The following is a 14,845-nucleotide window of genomic DNA, read 5'->3' as shown; positions in this document are numbered from 1 at the left end:
TTCTTGAAGCCACAAGTGTCCTCTAGGCTTTGTCTTTACCTCATTCCGCAATCCCTCCTCCTTACTCCAGCCATGCCTGGCTTCGACTTCTCGAATTACAATCGAAATGCAGCGCTCCATGCCAAAGGAGTTCCACTGCCGAAGGCCACAAGCACTGGGACGACTATAGTCGGGTGTATCTTCAATGGCGGCGTGGTGGTAAGTCCTCGAATAAATCTACCCTCTGGGATATTTCTACATAATGCTAAGCATTTTCTATAAATTATAGATTGCGGCAGATACTAGAGCTACTAGCGGGCCGATAGTTGCGGATAAGGTACGCTCATTCTAAATTGTTCCGTAGTTTCACCGGTCGTTTTTATCGCCGTCTATTTCGCCGATTGCTAACGTAGGCGTCCTAGAATTGTGAGAAACTTCACTACATTACTCCTTCGATATGGTGTGCAGGTGCTGGCACAGCAGCGGATACGGAGTTCACTACCGCCCTCATCAGTTCTAATCTCGAACTTCATGCACTCTCTACCGGCCGGAAACCGCGTGTCGTAACGTGCATGACCCTCTTAAAACAACATCTGTTCCGCCACCAAGGTCATATCGGAGCATACCTGGTTGTGGCTGGAGTTGACCCTACAGGAGTTGGCCTGTATACTGTTCACGCTCACGGGTCTACCGATAGGCTTCCTTATGTAACTATGGGATCAGGTTCCCTGGCTGCAATGTCCGTATTCGAAACGATGTGGAAACCCGAATTGACGAAGGAAGAAGCAATTGCTCTTTGTTCGGAAGCCATCAAAGCCGGTATTTTCAACGATCTTGGCTCCGGCAGCAATGTCGATGTTTGCGTGATTGAACAAGATAAACCCTCTCAGCTACTGAGAAACTACATTAAACCCAACGAGCGGGGCAAGAAAGAGAGAAACTATCGTTTCCAGAAGGGCACTACTGCTTGGCTAGACCAAAAAATTATCACCAAGGAAGAAATAGGACGATATGTGACCGTTCAGGAATTGGGAGCCGAGGGAGCCAGTGCTGTTGTCGAGAAGATGGATGTTGATTCTTAGTCAAACTTTCTCATCTAGAATTATTACAATGACTAGTTTTGCTACTAGTATACTCTGCTGCCACGATAGGAATATCTGAGTTTTTTATCTTTTGTGTCCATTTTCTGGAATACAAATAGTAGTCTGAGTGTTGTGTGCGAATACAGCAGCCTGTACTATTCTAAATGGTAAAACCGAATCTATAGTTTATAAAAATAGTATGTATGACTATAGCAATATTTTTTACTACTCCATAATGGGTGATGTGTAAAATATCCCGGAACTAGCCTATAGAGAATGGAAACAGTGTAGAAAGGGAATTTAGATACGCATTCAAGGGCGCGCGTGACGCGATTAGTTTGTGGAAATTGCAAATAGTAAATAGCACATACATAGCAAAACGAGATCATATTCCTCGGTAGATGGCTATGAATGTAGTGTCAACTTCTATCGCGATATATATTCAAATGGCACACCGCTGGCAAGTGCTGCCGCCACTCGATCGCCTTCAACCTCTCTAATTTTATTCATAATAAACGAGAATCTTTCCATGGGGATTGGTTGGCTTGCCTGTTGGAACCGGTAAATACCAGCATGATACAATGCCCTAACCATTGTTGGTCGAAGAGGTGCATTGTGGTCGATTAGGAATTCATAGCACCATCGCGTCAGTCTGTATGAATTTCGAGGTGTGAGCTTGTTGGAACAAGCGAATATCAAAGCTATACTATGGAGGGTGGCGAGACAGTCCGTAGGGTTCATTATTGGCCGGCCATCCGAGGAAAATTTAGGTGCACCTCGAAGTTTTCCATCAAAAGAGTGGTCGTTAGACTGGTTCCAAGAGAATGCCAGCGCAATTTTGAGCGGGGTGTGGCGACGAAGCAGGCGGAGAAGGCCGGCGCGGTGGGGTGATTTTGTCTCGGTATAAAGAAGAATCTTGTTGGCAAAGTCTGGAGCTGTAATATCCGTTTTGCTTGCTAACTTCTCCCAGTGGGTGAACATCGTGTCTCTGAGCAATCTATAGTTTTCGCTATCCCAAGAAACGCTTAAAGATGCCAAGTCGCCACGTTCAAATTGACATAATGTTGAAAGAACATCTTTGGGAAGGTAATGGTATTTCCGTAATCTTCGCTCATACTCCATCCCCGTACTTGCTGTGAAGACGGCGTTGGCATTTGGGAGGCCAAGTCGATCAAGGGCTTGCATAGAATGGTATAAATAGCAAGGAATATCAAGTTTTGGCCGCGCACCGCGTAATAGTTTGTTATAGACCAGAAGCTTTCGAAAAAAAGCCCTCTGTCGTTTCTCAAAATGATGTCGGTAGCGAGCTTTCCTACCAAGTATTCGAATGGCCCACAATCGCACAAGCCACTTTTTCCTCACCAAATTAGCCTTCCTACTGATACACCTTCTCGAACTGAGATTATGATGGTGCGTACGGGGTGAAAGGCGAAGCTCGTTTAGAGGAATCTGAATATCACGCCAGCGAGCCTCACCGAACAAAAGGTCATGGCGGAATCGTTCCAAGGCCTCCGCCCAAATCTGCAAAAACTCTGGACGAGCCTTTCGATGACGCCGAGAAAACAGCAATGATTCTGTGAATTGAAAAAGTGATTGAAAAAGGGTTCCGGCGGGGAGCAGGCGCCCAATATCGCTAACGTCTTGAATATGTTTGTGAAAATTTCTCCAAGCTGAAGTTGAAGTTTTGCGTGTACGGCTTGCCTTTAGTTTGACTATTTGAAGAAAAATGGGTGGAAGCCAGAGGTGATTAGGTACTCCGGTGGAAGCAAGTAAGCGCATGATGGCCTTGCTGACAGAAAGCGACTGTCCACTGGGTGGACATCTTGCAAGAAGATGTATCCACAAGATAAGTGTCCTTCTTCCAACATCCTTGGGCCGAAACACAGCGCATGATTCTAGTCCGGTCCACATTTTTTTGTAGCAAAGTCCATGAATAGTCGCAGGCTTGGATGGGTCCTCGAGAATTCTAATTCGAAGTACCAGCCTGAGGATCAAAGGTATCTCACTACGAGGTACAGCGCCCAGAGAGAACATCTGCGTCAGCATGTCAAACATCTGTTCCACATGTTGGGCCGTAGTCCTTTCGGTAATTAAGGAACGGATGGCGAACACAAAATTTTGAGAGCCCGGAGTATTCAATGCGGGATCCCCAAGAAAATCACTTATATCAGAAATACTCCACTCAAAGCCGCTCGAAAACTTCTCGAGCACATGACGAAAGATCATTTGGCTAAGTAATGGCTGGCTGCGTAGGTCAACGCCGGCATTTGAAACGAGGGTTCGAATATCCTCCAAGGATGTCGTTTTAGGCAGTTCTTTCATAAGCATTTGGCTCGGAGTTGGGGTCGTTAGGCGAGATGTAATGTTCAAAAGCGACCAGGTCTGCGTAGGTTCGGGGGTGGCTATTGGGGGAGGGATATCAAAACGCGGAGGCAAATTGACTGGGATACAGTCAATATGTTTACACGAGGTAAAATGCTTTAGCCAAGGTACTTACACGATTGTTCTGGGTCCAATACAAACGATGCGAAGGGAGATTCAGCGGACTTTCGTTGACCTATGGGTTTCCAGTCAAACAGAACGCTTGGGTCAATGCCCCCTCCGCGACCAGCAGCTGCTAAATCCGCATTTCTTCTCTTCGCAAGGCGTCGTCGGGCCTCGAGCGGGCCTGGAACATTGCTGCCAAATCGCCGCTGGACTACTAGGAAATCCGTGAACGACTGGGAAAGAATCGCATCGCTAATCCAGACATAGCCGGCGATTGAACTTGTCGAGCCATCGTACCGATGTACTCTCCGGCAAGCATGTCTGCAAAGAGCCATGCCTGAACAAGAGAAGACAACGCGGCTTTGACGCAATTGAGAAGATTTCCAGCAGGTGGTCAGCACCTTCTACTCATGGAGGTTGGTTTCGGTTGTCACGCTGAGTAAGCAAAGCATTATTAACTTAACTTAACTAACTAGCTAGGTAACTAGCTTGATCAATCTGAGTTAGTTTAGGTCCTGTTCAACTTCAGAGTAGGCATCAGATCATATAACAAGGAGGCCCGACTGCATGCAACCAGTACATACCCCATACTAATGAATTCGTTCCTAAGGAGTTTATAGAGTCCGTCTGGATCCTGTAAATCAATAATGCTGCTATATATTTCTACCAGGCTTGAAAATGCTCCATGTGCTTCGTTACGCAGAACTGAGAAGAAACGCCTAACCAACGAAAACTAACAAAATTTCAATACTTTTATTCTATTTATATCAACGCTAGTGTTGGAAAGTCACGGCCGCGGAAGAATTACGGCCCCAATCACTTCACCCTGTACTTAAAAGCACCGACCCAGCTTACCACGCAATTTTAGCAATCGGGCCCTTTGGAAACAGCCGAACAAGCAATTTCCTCAGCTCATCCATGAGCAGGATACCAAATGCAAGCGGAATCGGCAAGAGCCAGTATTCAATTGGAACAGGAGCCGTGTTGAAGAGGTGGTTAATAGCTGGAACTTGAGTGACGAAGATGGCGATCACGAGAGAAACTAAAATGGCACCTGCAAGCCATGGGTTGCGGCGCTTTTCTCGTATTGGGTCGGCTTCCAGGATCGAAAGGCGCTTGTTTCGAATGGACAAAATGTTTCCCCACTGAAGCACCACCAGGGTAACAAAGTAGACGCATTGCCCAACATTGTTGAAATGTACGAGTTCCTCTGTCGTGTAGCCATAGAATCCCTCCCTATAGTTCTCATATGCGAACACCAGAGAGTGGAAGGGAATGCCAGCCTTGCGATACATGTATAGGAAGAACATAGAATGGGCACAGACAGTTTCCATCACGCCAATGAAGAGGTATGATTGGGTGTATATTTTTAAGTTAATAAGGTGATCCTTTTTATGATTGCGGGGTGGAAGACTGAGAAGATCGAACTCTTCCTTTTCCATAACCAAAGAAAGGGAGAGGAAGAGATCCGTGAACACGCAAATGATGATCATCAGGAAGGAACTCAGAGGGAGTGGCACACCAATGAATTGGTTTAGCAGCACTGGCCAAATCTCTGACCAACTTCCTGCTGGAAGGAGATAGCTGATAAGTTTCTGAAGGTTTTGAAACACAAGACGACCCAAGCGGACAGCTTCAATAATCGAATCGAATTTGTCCATGAGGACCAGATCAGCAGCTTCGATAGCGACGTCACTTCCAGAGACGACAGCAACCCCAACATCTGCGGCTCGGAGCGCGGGAGCATCGTTTACGCCATCTCCAGTCACCGCAACAACGTTATCACGAGCTCTGAATTCCTCAACAATCCGGAGTTTCTGCTCTGGTGTTGTTCGCGCAAACACAATTTCCTCATAATGGCAAATTGTATCCCAATCAGCCTGTGTAAGGGCCGATATCTCTGGTCCTTCGACTAGAAGGCTTTTAGAAGACGATGTTGGGGGAGGTTGGGTCTCATCTTTTTCCGCGTGGTTGAAGTCCCGAGCTCTGTCAGGCTCGGCAATACCAGTGAAGATACCAATATCTCGAGCAATTGCAGTGGCTGTCAAGCCAAAATCACCAGTAACCATGAAGAATCTAATTCCCGCTCGGCGGCACGACGCAACAGTCTTCACAGCTTCTGGGCGGGCCGGGTCGATAATACCGTACATGCCTACAATTGTCAGGTCTTTCACGCAGTTAGCCTTGATTTCATCGCCAAAGTAATTTGATCCGATGGCGGCTTGTGGTGTATAGCGTCTTTGGCATAAGAGGATCACGCGCTCCGCTCTCCTTGAGAATTTCTCCTGAAAAGCAGATAGCTCTGCTTTTGCTGATTCGTCCAAGGGCAGAATTTCGTCCCGAGTCGCTGACCAGTACGATGTGCACTTTGATACAAGGACATCGGGTGCTCCTTTGATAAAGACCTCAAATCCAGACACCGTATCTTTTGACTGTTCGCCACTTGGTAGCCTAGTCTTGTGCAGCGTAAGCATCCACTTGTTCTGGGAGTTAAATGGGATCTGAAAGACTCTGTCACTTCCGTCGATTATTCGTTTTGAGGGAGATGCTGCTTCTGCAAAGCGCAACACAGCACAATCGGTTGCATTTCCATTAACAATGCGGTCATCGAGAGGCTTGTTGATAGTCGTGGGGTCAAAAAAGGCATCATTGCAAAGAATCGAACCTCTGTGGAGCTCGGTGACGGCTCCGCCAGAGGTTTCATTCTGTACAGCGTCGTGCAGCTCATCGATACTGTATTCTTTGTCCAGGAATGCAAGGGATCTGACTACCATTTTATTCTGGGTCAGAGTACCAGTCTTATCCGAGCAAAGGACATTGACGCATCCTAATGTCTCAACGGTAGAAAGACCCTTGGGCAAGATGTTGGCAGATTTCATGCGATATGCAATCATCATCATCGTGAGCGCGACGCCAACGGGCATACCTTCCGGAATGAAGGCGACAACACAACCCAGGACATTGTTCAGCATTGCAACGACGTTCATGAATTCCGGTCGTTTTACTCTCAGCCATCCTACCCAGCTGAATAACAGCAGGGCAGCCAGGACACAAGTCAAACAAACTATAATGCGGACGAATCGACTGATTTCCTTCTGAATCAAAGTTGGCCTCTCTTTAACATTCCCGGTGACGTTGGCAATCCGACCCATGACTGAGCGACCTCCAGTTAGGATGACAACACCGACAGCGCTTCCATTTGTGACACCAGTGCCCATGAAAGCGACGTTACGCGTCTCCAGGAAGTTATTGTCTGTTGCATCAACAGCTCCTTCGATCTCGTCCGACTCACCTGTTAAAACGGATCGGTCAAACCGGACATCACCCGAACTGGAGAGAAGTCGCATATCCGCAGGGACCTTGTTCCCAATTGATATATGAACCACATCTCCAGCAACAAGCTCGGTAGCGGGAATTCTGATAAGTTGTCCATCGCGTAGAACTTGAGCTTCGGAGGGCAGGAGATCGAGGATTGAATTCATTACCCTGCTCGTAGACCAATCTTGGAAAGCCGAAAAGCCTGCTTGTAGGAAGATGACGATAAGGACAAGGATCGCCATTCCCAGGTTGGGCGGTGACGGTGGGTTGCTCAGGGGTTGCCAGCAGATGAAGAAAATGATCACACCAACCCAAAGCACAGAACAAAAACCGCCAAAAATGTAACCAAGAATCTTTCTGAGAAAGTTTGGACGACGTCGAGGGATTGTGTTCTTTCCATCACGCTGGAGGCGAGATTTGGCGGCATGGTCGCTGAGGCCCTGGTCAGAAGAGACGTTGAATTGCTGGCAGAGTCGATCTCGTGAAAGGAGATGGAAGTCGATGTTCTCGAAGTATTCTTTGTCGTTGTGAACACTAGCACGACCAGAGCTTAGTCCTTCCTTCAGGGCCTCAGTCGTGATATTGCGAGACTCAGTGATCTGAATCGACAGCGTTCGAAATTCAATGGGGATGCCCGTCACATTATTGTTGCCATTTCCACGAGAGCTGCTAAAGGAGTGGCGGCTTCTAGAGCGGGATCGACGTCGTCTAATAGACTCACCAGAGCCACGACGGTTGGAAGGGCCATCGGCATCCGTCGGGGGCTCAAAAGTAATGTGTTTGGAACGACCTGTCCGCCCGTCCTCTAGGTCCGGCGTGTCTCCCTTTTCTGGGTCGCCTTCTTTTGGGGACGTACTCTGCTGAGGAGACATGGATGGGCTTTGGCGGCCACGAGGCTGCGCAATGCAGGAGAACGAGATCTTCGAGATAGTCTGAAGCAACTGCAGGCTACTGACGGGGGGGATTGGGCATATGACGAGAGTGTACTCCGTACTGTCAACCTCAGGGGAAGGGGGAAGCGGTATTTATGCGAGCCAGGTGAGGCTGGCCGCTGGCCGCAAGGATTTTTTGCCTTGCAGCAACACCATTTTTTTTTCCTCAGCTAAGGTACGGTATTTCCAGGAATGCACCGGCGCATTTCCGAAGGCGCTGCACAGAAAAGGCAGGGCTGTATGAGGGATTAGGGAGCAAGGCCGACTTCGCGAGGGCCCTAAAGTGCTGCGAGGAAGAGTACCGCCCATACCGATTCCAACGGGCCATAGTGCGGGCCAGAGGCGGTGTCGGGACGGCCAGAAGCTGCAGCGCACACGCTCTCCGTATCGCCCTCCGTGCTCCGCGCCTCTCGCTTCGTCCTCTGTGGTTGGAGCGTGACGTCAGGCAACGCGTGTTGGCCCTGCTGCTGCAGATAAATCGCTCATACAACGCGTGGGGCCGGCGGCACCAGAAAAGCTTGACTCGCGCTGTATTTTACGCACGGATCGTTATAGGGCGTTTTGCGCTTGTAACGCGGCCTTAATGGGATTAGAGTTGATTAAGCTTTGCGGTCCGTTTGGGCAATCCGAGCCGAGCTGAGCCACGGTCGCCGCCAAAAAAGACCAGAGAACGCTCTCGCTCGCGCCAATAGTGAGTCTTTGTCTGCAAGGTTGGTGCATTGTTTGTTTTGCCCTATGCCTGGAGGAACGCTGCAGGTGCTTGACGCCGAGGTGGTGGTACATAGAGCTTTTGGCAGGTCCTCCCTGACTGCCTGCTCCGTATACTATAGAGTAGTGTTGATACCCCAAGCGCCGGGGAACACAAGTCCGAGATTAGCCCGTGGGTCGCAACTAGGGTGTTATTCGAATCACCAGCCAGTCATTGGCCAATTGGAAGAACAGCGGGTTGGTTATTGGTTAACTGAATCTTGATGCCATGAGGCTGCATGTAAAGCACGGGTCTTGCAGGCTAAAACTTTAGATCGGAGAAAACCCAGGTCGGGACCATGTGGCTGCAAAACGAACTTTCATCAGACTTTGAATTCGGTGCCAGTTCCTGCCACGGGATGATTGTGACCCTGGCGCAGCCGATTATTGAACTTTTGGTCTCGTGCCCCATTTAGATGATATCGGGGGCAAGTACGTCGAGCTGACGTGATTATTTGCGCTCAGGCTGTAATCATTTAAAGATAGCGTAGGTGTCACTTCCCCGTTCGCCAAATTCACGCTATCAGAATCAAAACCTTACGTTTCACAGATTTGCGGATGGCGTCAGGCTTTGGGTTGTCATTAGAATGTTAAAATAGCTTAGATCTTGCCTCCAAAAGCAGATACTAAATCATGGAATTCAGACGACGCTAAATTAACCTGCAGAGAGGATGACGCACCAAAGCAAAAGAAAAGGCCTACTCGTCACCTCCCCATCCTCTATCAGTATTCCATTGTCTTGTCATATCCGATAGTCCTCTTACAATACCGACAACCGAGTCTGCCCACGTGGCTTCGCCTCGAATCATTCTATCCTGCCTTTCTTGCTCGAGCTGTTGACTCTGCACATCGCGAAGCATTTCTTCTCCTCGCGGGATATCTGCCTTGGTAACAACTTCTCCAGTTCTCTTACCCAAAGCTGCCGCCTTTATTGCAGGGGAAAACATAGCAACCCAGCCACCCTCTGATCCGCCGGGAGAGGCATATACTGAGCCGCGGGAGACGTGGTGCTCAACGCGGACAATTTCATATCGTCTCTCAAGTAAGATTAATAGAGGCCAGGTAATAATCCATAGCTGAAGGATCACGCAAACCCACCAGACGAATGAGTTGGTACGTAGGCGGTTTAGCAAAGACGGAGAGTATATTGTAACTCGAGATTGACGTATAAAAGGCGATACAGAGATTACGCCACGGTAATTGGTCATCCGAATAATGGAAATAATCTCACGCCGAATAAGCTCAAAATTCCAATTGACAATATCTCGATGAAGTGTAAAGCTGTTACGAAGGGTTACCGGGAAAAAGCAATTATGTATACAGTCTCCAATGGTTTGACTCACGATTTTATGGAGGATTTGTCATTGCAAAACCTCTGGCACCATTCTTCGAGAGTAGGGCCAGTCCCCGGTTGGGCTCCATCCTCAAGTAGACTATTGCGGCCCTTCTTCCAGAGCCCACTCTTGTTGGTGCTCCGAAACCGTCCACCCCGGTAGGCCAGGATGCCATCGTTATCCTGTATTACCTTTAACACCTGGAAAGCCCTATTTAACCGCCCTGCTGGCGGCAGGATAGTGTCGCTTCCGTCGACAAGGAAATCGAAATCTGTTACTGTCTCGCTTGATATTTGTTTATCGCCATTCCTCCTAGTCAAGGTATGTGTTCCTTTCACAGAGACAAATACCAGGGGGGGTAAGGCCGCTTGCAGCTTGAAGAACTTATACAGCACTTCAGCGTTTGACGATAGGTATGGGGCGAGCGAGATTGTATACGTTTTGCCTTCTCGTTTGGAGGTGTGAACGCGACCCCCGGGTATTTCGTACGCATTTGACCCGCCCGTTAACAAATGCAATGAGTTCTCGTGGTTCTGGATCAGACTTGATGATTCATTGTGTTCGGAATAAGCGGGAGGTTCATCCTCATGCTCGACTGTTGCGGTGTCGGTGATTGAGATGAGGGACTCGGTCGAGGATGCTTCGATTGTTGCGCATAACGCTTCCAGGCGGTGATCCAAGAAACCGCCCGCAGTCACCGGGGGTTGCTTCTTCATCGTCGTCATCGTTGGTTATGGAACACCTGCATCTTCGTCTTTGGTAAGTATAGGCTTATTGAGCACAGAGTACGGAGTAGTTTAAGAGAAAAAATGTTCCCTCGCCATGGGGTGTGGCTGTTTGAACGGGAGACACGGTGGTGTTATTTCCGGACGGCTAGCCAACCAGCTAGGCGGAGCCGCAGCCAGAGAGGCTTTGTTGACCACAAGGCTTTGCAGTAGTTAAGTTAATTTAGCTAACTAACTACGGGGAAACCGCCCCGGTTAGTTTTGTAGTTACTTAACTACATAACCTTGCTAGGCCCGTATCTCACCCAACAATCAAGAAATGCCCCAACCGAAGCTACGATGGTTGAAGCTGAACGTGAAGGAAAGAAGACAGCGATACGTTCCCTAATAGAAAAACAAAAGGGACATAGGCAGATCTCAGGGCATAGATTATTGCGACCCTAGTTTAGGTGAGATACTGAATTATTATCAAAAGACACTGCCAGGGAATATCATTGTTTCTATTTCCAGGTTCTCTAGAGGATATCGGTATACACAGTACGCCATATTAAATGCTCCAATCAGTAGTCACATACATATGCAAAGTGAGAGTAACCAACCAAAAATATTAAGGATATTAATATTGAACTCGACCAGGAAGCTCGCAGGCCCTCGTGTAGGTAGTCCGCTCGAGATTAACCCGCAACCGTAGTAGGATTAAGGGTACCTCTACTATTCTGGGCTTCCCATCAAACCTAGACCCCATCGACCGACTTCACGCATTGCATCCTCTCCCCCCTCGACCAGTCTCCCATTTTCGTTGGCAGGGTTGTTACCTAGTAGGCCGGCAATGCAGCTCCAGCCATCACGGCCTCCACCCCATCGTAATACTTCATTTTTAAAACGCTCTCCGGCGTCCCTATCGAGGGCAAGTGTTCCTTTTTGGAACACGTCTGTCCAGACTTTGTTTGCGATGGCTCTATCAAACAGATAGCTGTAGTATGAGGCGCCGTATCCGACTAAATGCGGAAAAAATCCTTGCCATGAAGTTGACGAGTCTAAAGGGTCTGGAAGGCTACTATATGCGGAATTGATGTCATGATAGACTCGCGTCGAATTGAAGCCGGGTTCCAGGGGTTGGCTGGAGTGATATGCCTGATCCAACAAAGCCATTAGAATTTGCACCTCATCATCCATGCCACCGTGCACGCTATTTCGACTCTGGCGGTTCATTTTCAAAGTCTGTAACATCTGTTCAGGCAGAGGTTCGTTTGTTTCCCAATGGCGCGCATAGAGAGACAGAACTTCAGGAGAAGTCGCAAAGCTTTCCATTAGCACAGATGGGAGTTCGACAAAGTCGGTGGCACAACGAGTTCCAGAAATTGACTGCAGATCTGTACAGGCGAGGACCGAATGAATTGCATGGCCCATCTCGTGAAATAAAGTCCCGAGGCTGTCTTCATCCAAGAGCGGCGGTGTTGAGCCATCTCTCGAATGATGGAAGTTGCATATCAAGGCCACAGTTGGGAGCTGGTAGAGCGTGTTTGTACCAGGCCTAACCCCGGAAGCCATTCCATCATTAGGGTGAAGATATGTTGCACTCGCACTTTCGGCTATCTCGGCCTGTGAGATTGCACGAGAGCCACGGAGGGTATAATGCGTAGGATTTGGACTTTTATTTGACCGTTCAAACAAGTCACAGTAGATTACGGCAAGACACCGGCCGGATTCATCCAAAACATCCAGCCTTCGGACATCCGGATTCCATGTCTCTCCAGGCAAGATTTCAGTGGGAGCAAGACGGATCCCATAAAGGCGTGAGAAGAGCCGAGATAGTCCTTGCATCACTGTACCAATCGAGAAAAACGCCGGGAGTAATGCAGAGTCTCGAGATTTCCTGGCACGACTGTGATGTGCAGAGTATTGGTGAGCATAGTACGAATGATCCCAGGGCACTAGCCGGGTAGCAGATGGTACCATGGCTTGCTTTAAAGCGAAGAGCTTGGACAGTTCACCCTGAACATGCACCCGATTACAAGAATTCAAGGTTTCTAGAAAGTTAACAACAGCCTCTGGTGTTTTGGCCATCTTATCGCTCAGTGTCATGTGGCCATAACTTGTGAACCCAGCGAGTTTCGCTAGCTCAGCTCTTTTACGAAGCAAGGTCTCTAAGCGCTCAATTTGTACCCGTGAAGATGTTCGAGATGCCATATATATTTTTCGCCGGGTATCTTCGTCGTGTATAGAATACAAAGCTATCCTTGGAATATTGCTAAACAATGGCAAGGAGACTTTTGACCACCTTTGAAGCTCTTGGATTAGAGCAGGATCCATCCCACGAGCTTTGTTCTTCTCAATACGCAAATATTCGATTTCGGGTGAAACGTTCTGCACAAACATTGGGCCCAGTTGACTTATTTCGTTTGATAAAGCAACAAATCGTTGTCGGTCCTTTGGCGGTAAATGTATGGCTGATTGAGAGAAATCTTTCAGCAAAACTTGCGCCGAGACAGTTTCCTCTTTATTCCAAAGGGCCGTAATATTCGGGTCCGCACAGGCTTGTTTTAATTGTGTATTAAGTTCTGGGGTTGTGTTCAGTACATTCATGTATTCGAACATTAATGCATACGCCTGTGTTGCAGCATCCTGAATCTCTCGATCGGGATGATTCACTTTCATGAAATCTGCTATATCTATCACGCGGCAGAGTAAATCACTCATGCGATCAAGGTTTTGGACTATTTCGCGGTATTCTTCCGATGTTCGGGCAGCAATAACCTTCGCGACTATTTTCTGGCACTTTTGAAGTGATATCTGCGCAAATTGAAGGAATCCATCTGGTCCAGTCAGGTATACGTTTTGAAGTAGACCCGTTTGTTTAGAGCCGCCGGTTCTGCGGTGGGAAAACTCTTTCCAAAATGGCTTCGAATCAAAGACAAGCCGTAGCGCCTGGTCATCATGCTTCTGGTTCGAACTATCCCCGGCAAGAGTATACGGATGTAATGGAGTCACGGTAGACGCGCCTTGGAAATGGCGCCGCGATTCGGCCCGGATCTGCAGGAAACATCGTCGACAAGTCCACGGCGCTCGGCTCAATGACTTAATCATTTTCGGAGGGCATTTGCGAACAGAAGTAGAGCGGCAAGTTGCGAGGCATCGAGGCGTGTAGAATGTGTCTGGAGGTTTCTGGTGAGCGGAAGTCTGCGGCCGAAAATTCAAAAGTCCTGCCGAGAACTCAAAAACACTCCATCTTGATCCACTACCAAAACATCCCCTCCGCGGCTGCAGACCTGCAATTGGAGGGTCTTGCGAGTTATAAACGGACGATGGTTCTGTATCCATTATTCCGCCAGGTATGTTTGCCTTTCCGACGCGCTCGTTGAGGCGCCAACGCTGATACTTGTCCAGAGGGCGGCCGTTGGTGGTGCTGTAATGCTCTTTGCTGGCGGGTTTGCTGCATATCCAGGACGAACGCTATCTGCAGAGGCGCCATCTCACTTATCGGTATGCCTATCGTGGTTTAATTGGAGCGAGCCATGGTTAAAACAAAGAAATCTAACATTTAACAGCGCCAGAGGAAACCGATTTATGACGACGACAACGATACTCCCCAATCCCAGGACCTAAAACTCATTCCAGCCACACCAGCTCAAACGGCCTCTTCACCATCCCTTATTCCAGCGGCTCCGAATAACTCTGACTACGAATCCCCCACAGATAGATTGGCTAGGCAGATCCGCCATGCCCGTCTTTTTCTCTACACCCACTCTCTTGCTGCCGAGAATGCTTTCAATGACGCTCTCACTCGCACACTGAACGCCGAATCGAGGTTTACCAGTACGATAGCGTCTTTGGCACCTTCGCGTGAGTCAGGGGAACGCCTTCTTCCTGGGAGCATCTATGTCCTTGTAACGGCGATGGCTGGGTCGATTATCTCGCGGAACCGTGGCATCCTACTTCGGACCGCTACTCCGGTGGCTGCAGGTACAATTGCTGCGTGGACACTGTTACCCGTCACAATGCGTAATATCTCGGATTTTGTATGGGAATATGAGAAGAAATTTCCTGCCGTTGCAGAACAGCATGTGAAAATTCGCGCTGCAGCAGAGGAGTCCTGGAACCAAGCCGTTGCCCACCGTGGTTACGCCAGAACATGGCTGGAGGACAAAGTCGGTGAAGGCCGAGAAACGCTGGAGGCATGGATAAGCAAAGGAAAATAGACTTGACCTAGTTCTAAAACCATGGTTCTCCCGTATTTGGCT

The 14,845-nt window shown here is 48.5% G+C and overlaps 6 protein-coding genes across 6 annotated transcripts; 2 read left to right on the top strand and 4 right to left on the bottom strand.

Moving 5' to 3' along the window:
• Positions 1-72: 72 nt before the first annotated feature.
• PUP1 (proteasome core particle subunit beta 2) lies at positions 73-1,061 on the top strand (the record flags this gene model as incomplete). Its single annotated transcript, XM_049253823.1, has 3 exons — positions 73-198; positions 269-316; positions 402-1,061. 3 exons carry the CDS (start codon positions 73-75, stop codon positions 1,059-1,061), a joined length of 834 nt encoding a protein of 277 aa, XP_049107135.1.
• A 426-nt stretch (positions 1,062-1,487) lies between these two features.
• LOZ57_004782 (uncharacterized protein) lies at positions 1,488-3,883 on the bottom strand (the record flags this gene model as incomplete). Its single annotated transcript, XM_049253822.1, has 2 exons — positions 1,488-3,502; positions 3,559-3,883. 2 exons carry the CDS (start codon positions 3,881-3,883, stop codon positions 1,488-1,490), a joined length of 2,340 nt encoding a protein of 779 aa, XP_049107134.1.
• Positions 3,884-4,399: 516 nt separating this feature from the next.
• LOZ57_004781 (uncharacterized protein) lies at positions 4,400-7,738 on the bottom strand (the record flags this gene model as incomplete). Its single annotated transcript, XM_049253821.1, has 1 exon — positions 4,400-7,738. The coding sequence occupies one exon, from the start codon at positions 7,736-7,738 to the stop codon at positions 4,400-4,402; it is 3,339 nt and encodes a 1,112-aa protein (XP_049107133.1).
• Positions 7,739-9,243: 1,505 nt separating this feature from the next.
• Positions 9,244-10,604, bottom strand: LOZ57_004780 (uncharacterized protein; the record flags this gene model as incomplete). The annotated part of the gene is made up of 2 exons (XM_049253820.1): positions 9,244-9,826; positions 9,889-10,604. The coding sequence occupies 2 exons, from the start codon at positions 10,602-10,604 to the stop codon at positions 9,244-9,246; spliced, it is 1,299 nt and encodes a 432-aa protein (XP_049107132.1).
• Positions 10,605-11,315: 711 nt separating this feature from the next.
• On the bottom strand, positions 11,316-13,691 carry OCT1 (Mitochondrial intermediate peptidase; the record flags this gene model as incomplete). The annotated part of the gene is made up of 1 exon (XM_049253819.1): positions 11,316-13,691. The coding sequence occupies one exon, from the start codon at positions 13,689-13,691 to the stop codon at positions 11,316-11,318; it is 2,376 nt and encodes a 791-aa protein (XP_049107131.1).
• Positions 13,692-13,753: 62 nt separating this feature from the next.
• On the top strand, positions 13,754-14,803 carry LOZ57_004778 (uncharacterized protein; the record flags this gene model as incomplete). Its single annotated transcript, XM_049253818.1, has 3 exons — positions 13,754-13,936; positions 13,992-14,087; positions 14,153-14,803. 3 exons carry the CDS (start codon positions 13,754-13,756, stop codon positions 14,801-14,803), a joined length of 930 nt encoding a protein of 309 aa, XP_049107130.1.
• Between the last annotated feature and the right edge of the window lie 42 nt (positions 14,804-14,845).

Source organism: Ophidiomyces ophidiicola, assembly GCF_022830035.1.
Source record: "Ophidiomyces ophidiicola strain CBS 122913 chromosome Unknown scaffold_21, whole genome shotgun sequence".
Lineage (NCBI taxonomy): Eukaryota > Fungi > Ascomycota > Eurotiomycetes > Onygenales > Onygenaceae > Ophidiomyces > Ophidiomyces ophidiicola.
Note: the sequence above shows the minus strand (reverse complement) of the source record. Positions and strands in the feature narration are given on the sequence as shown.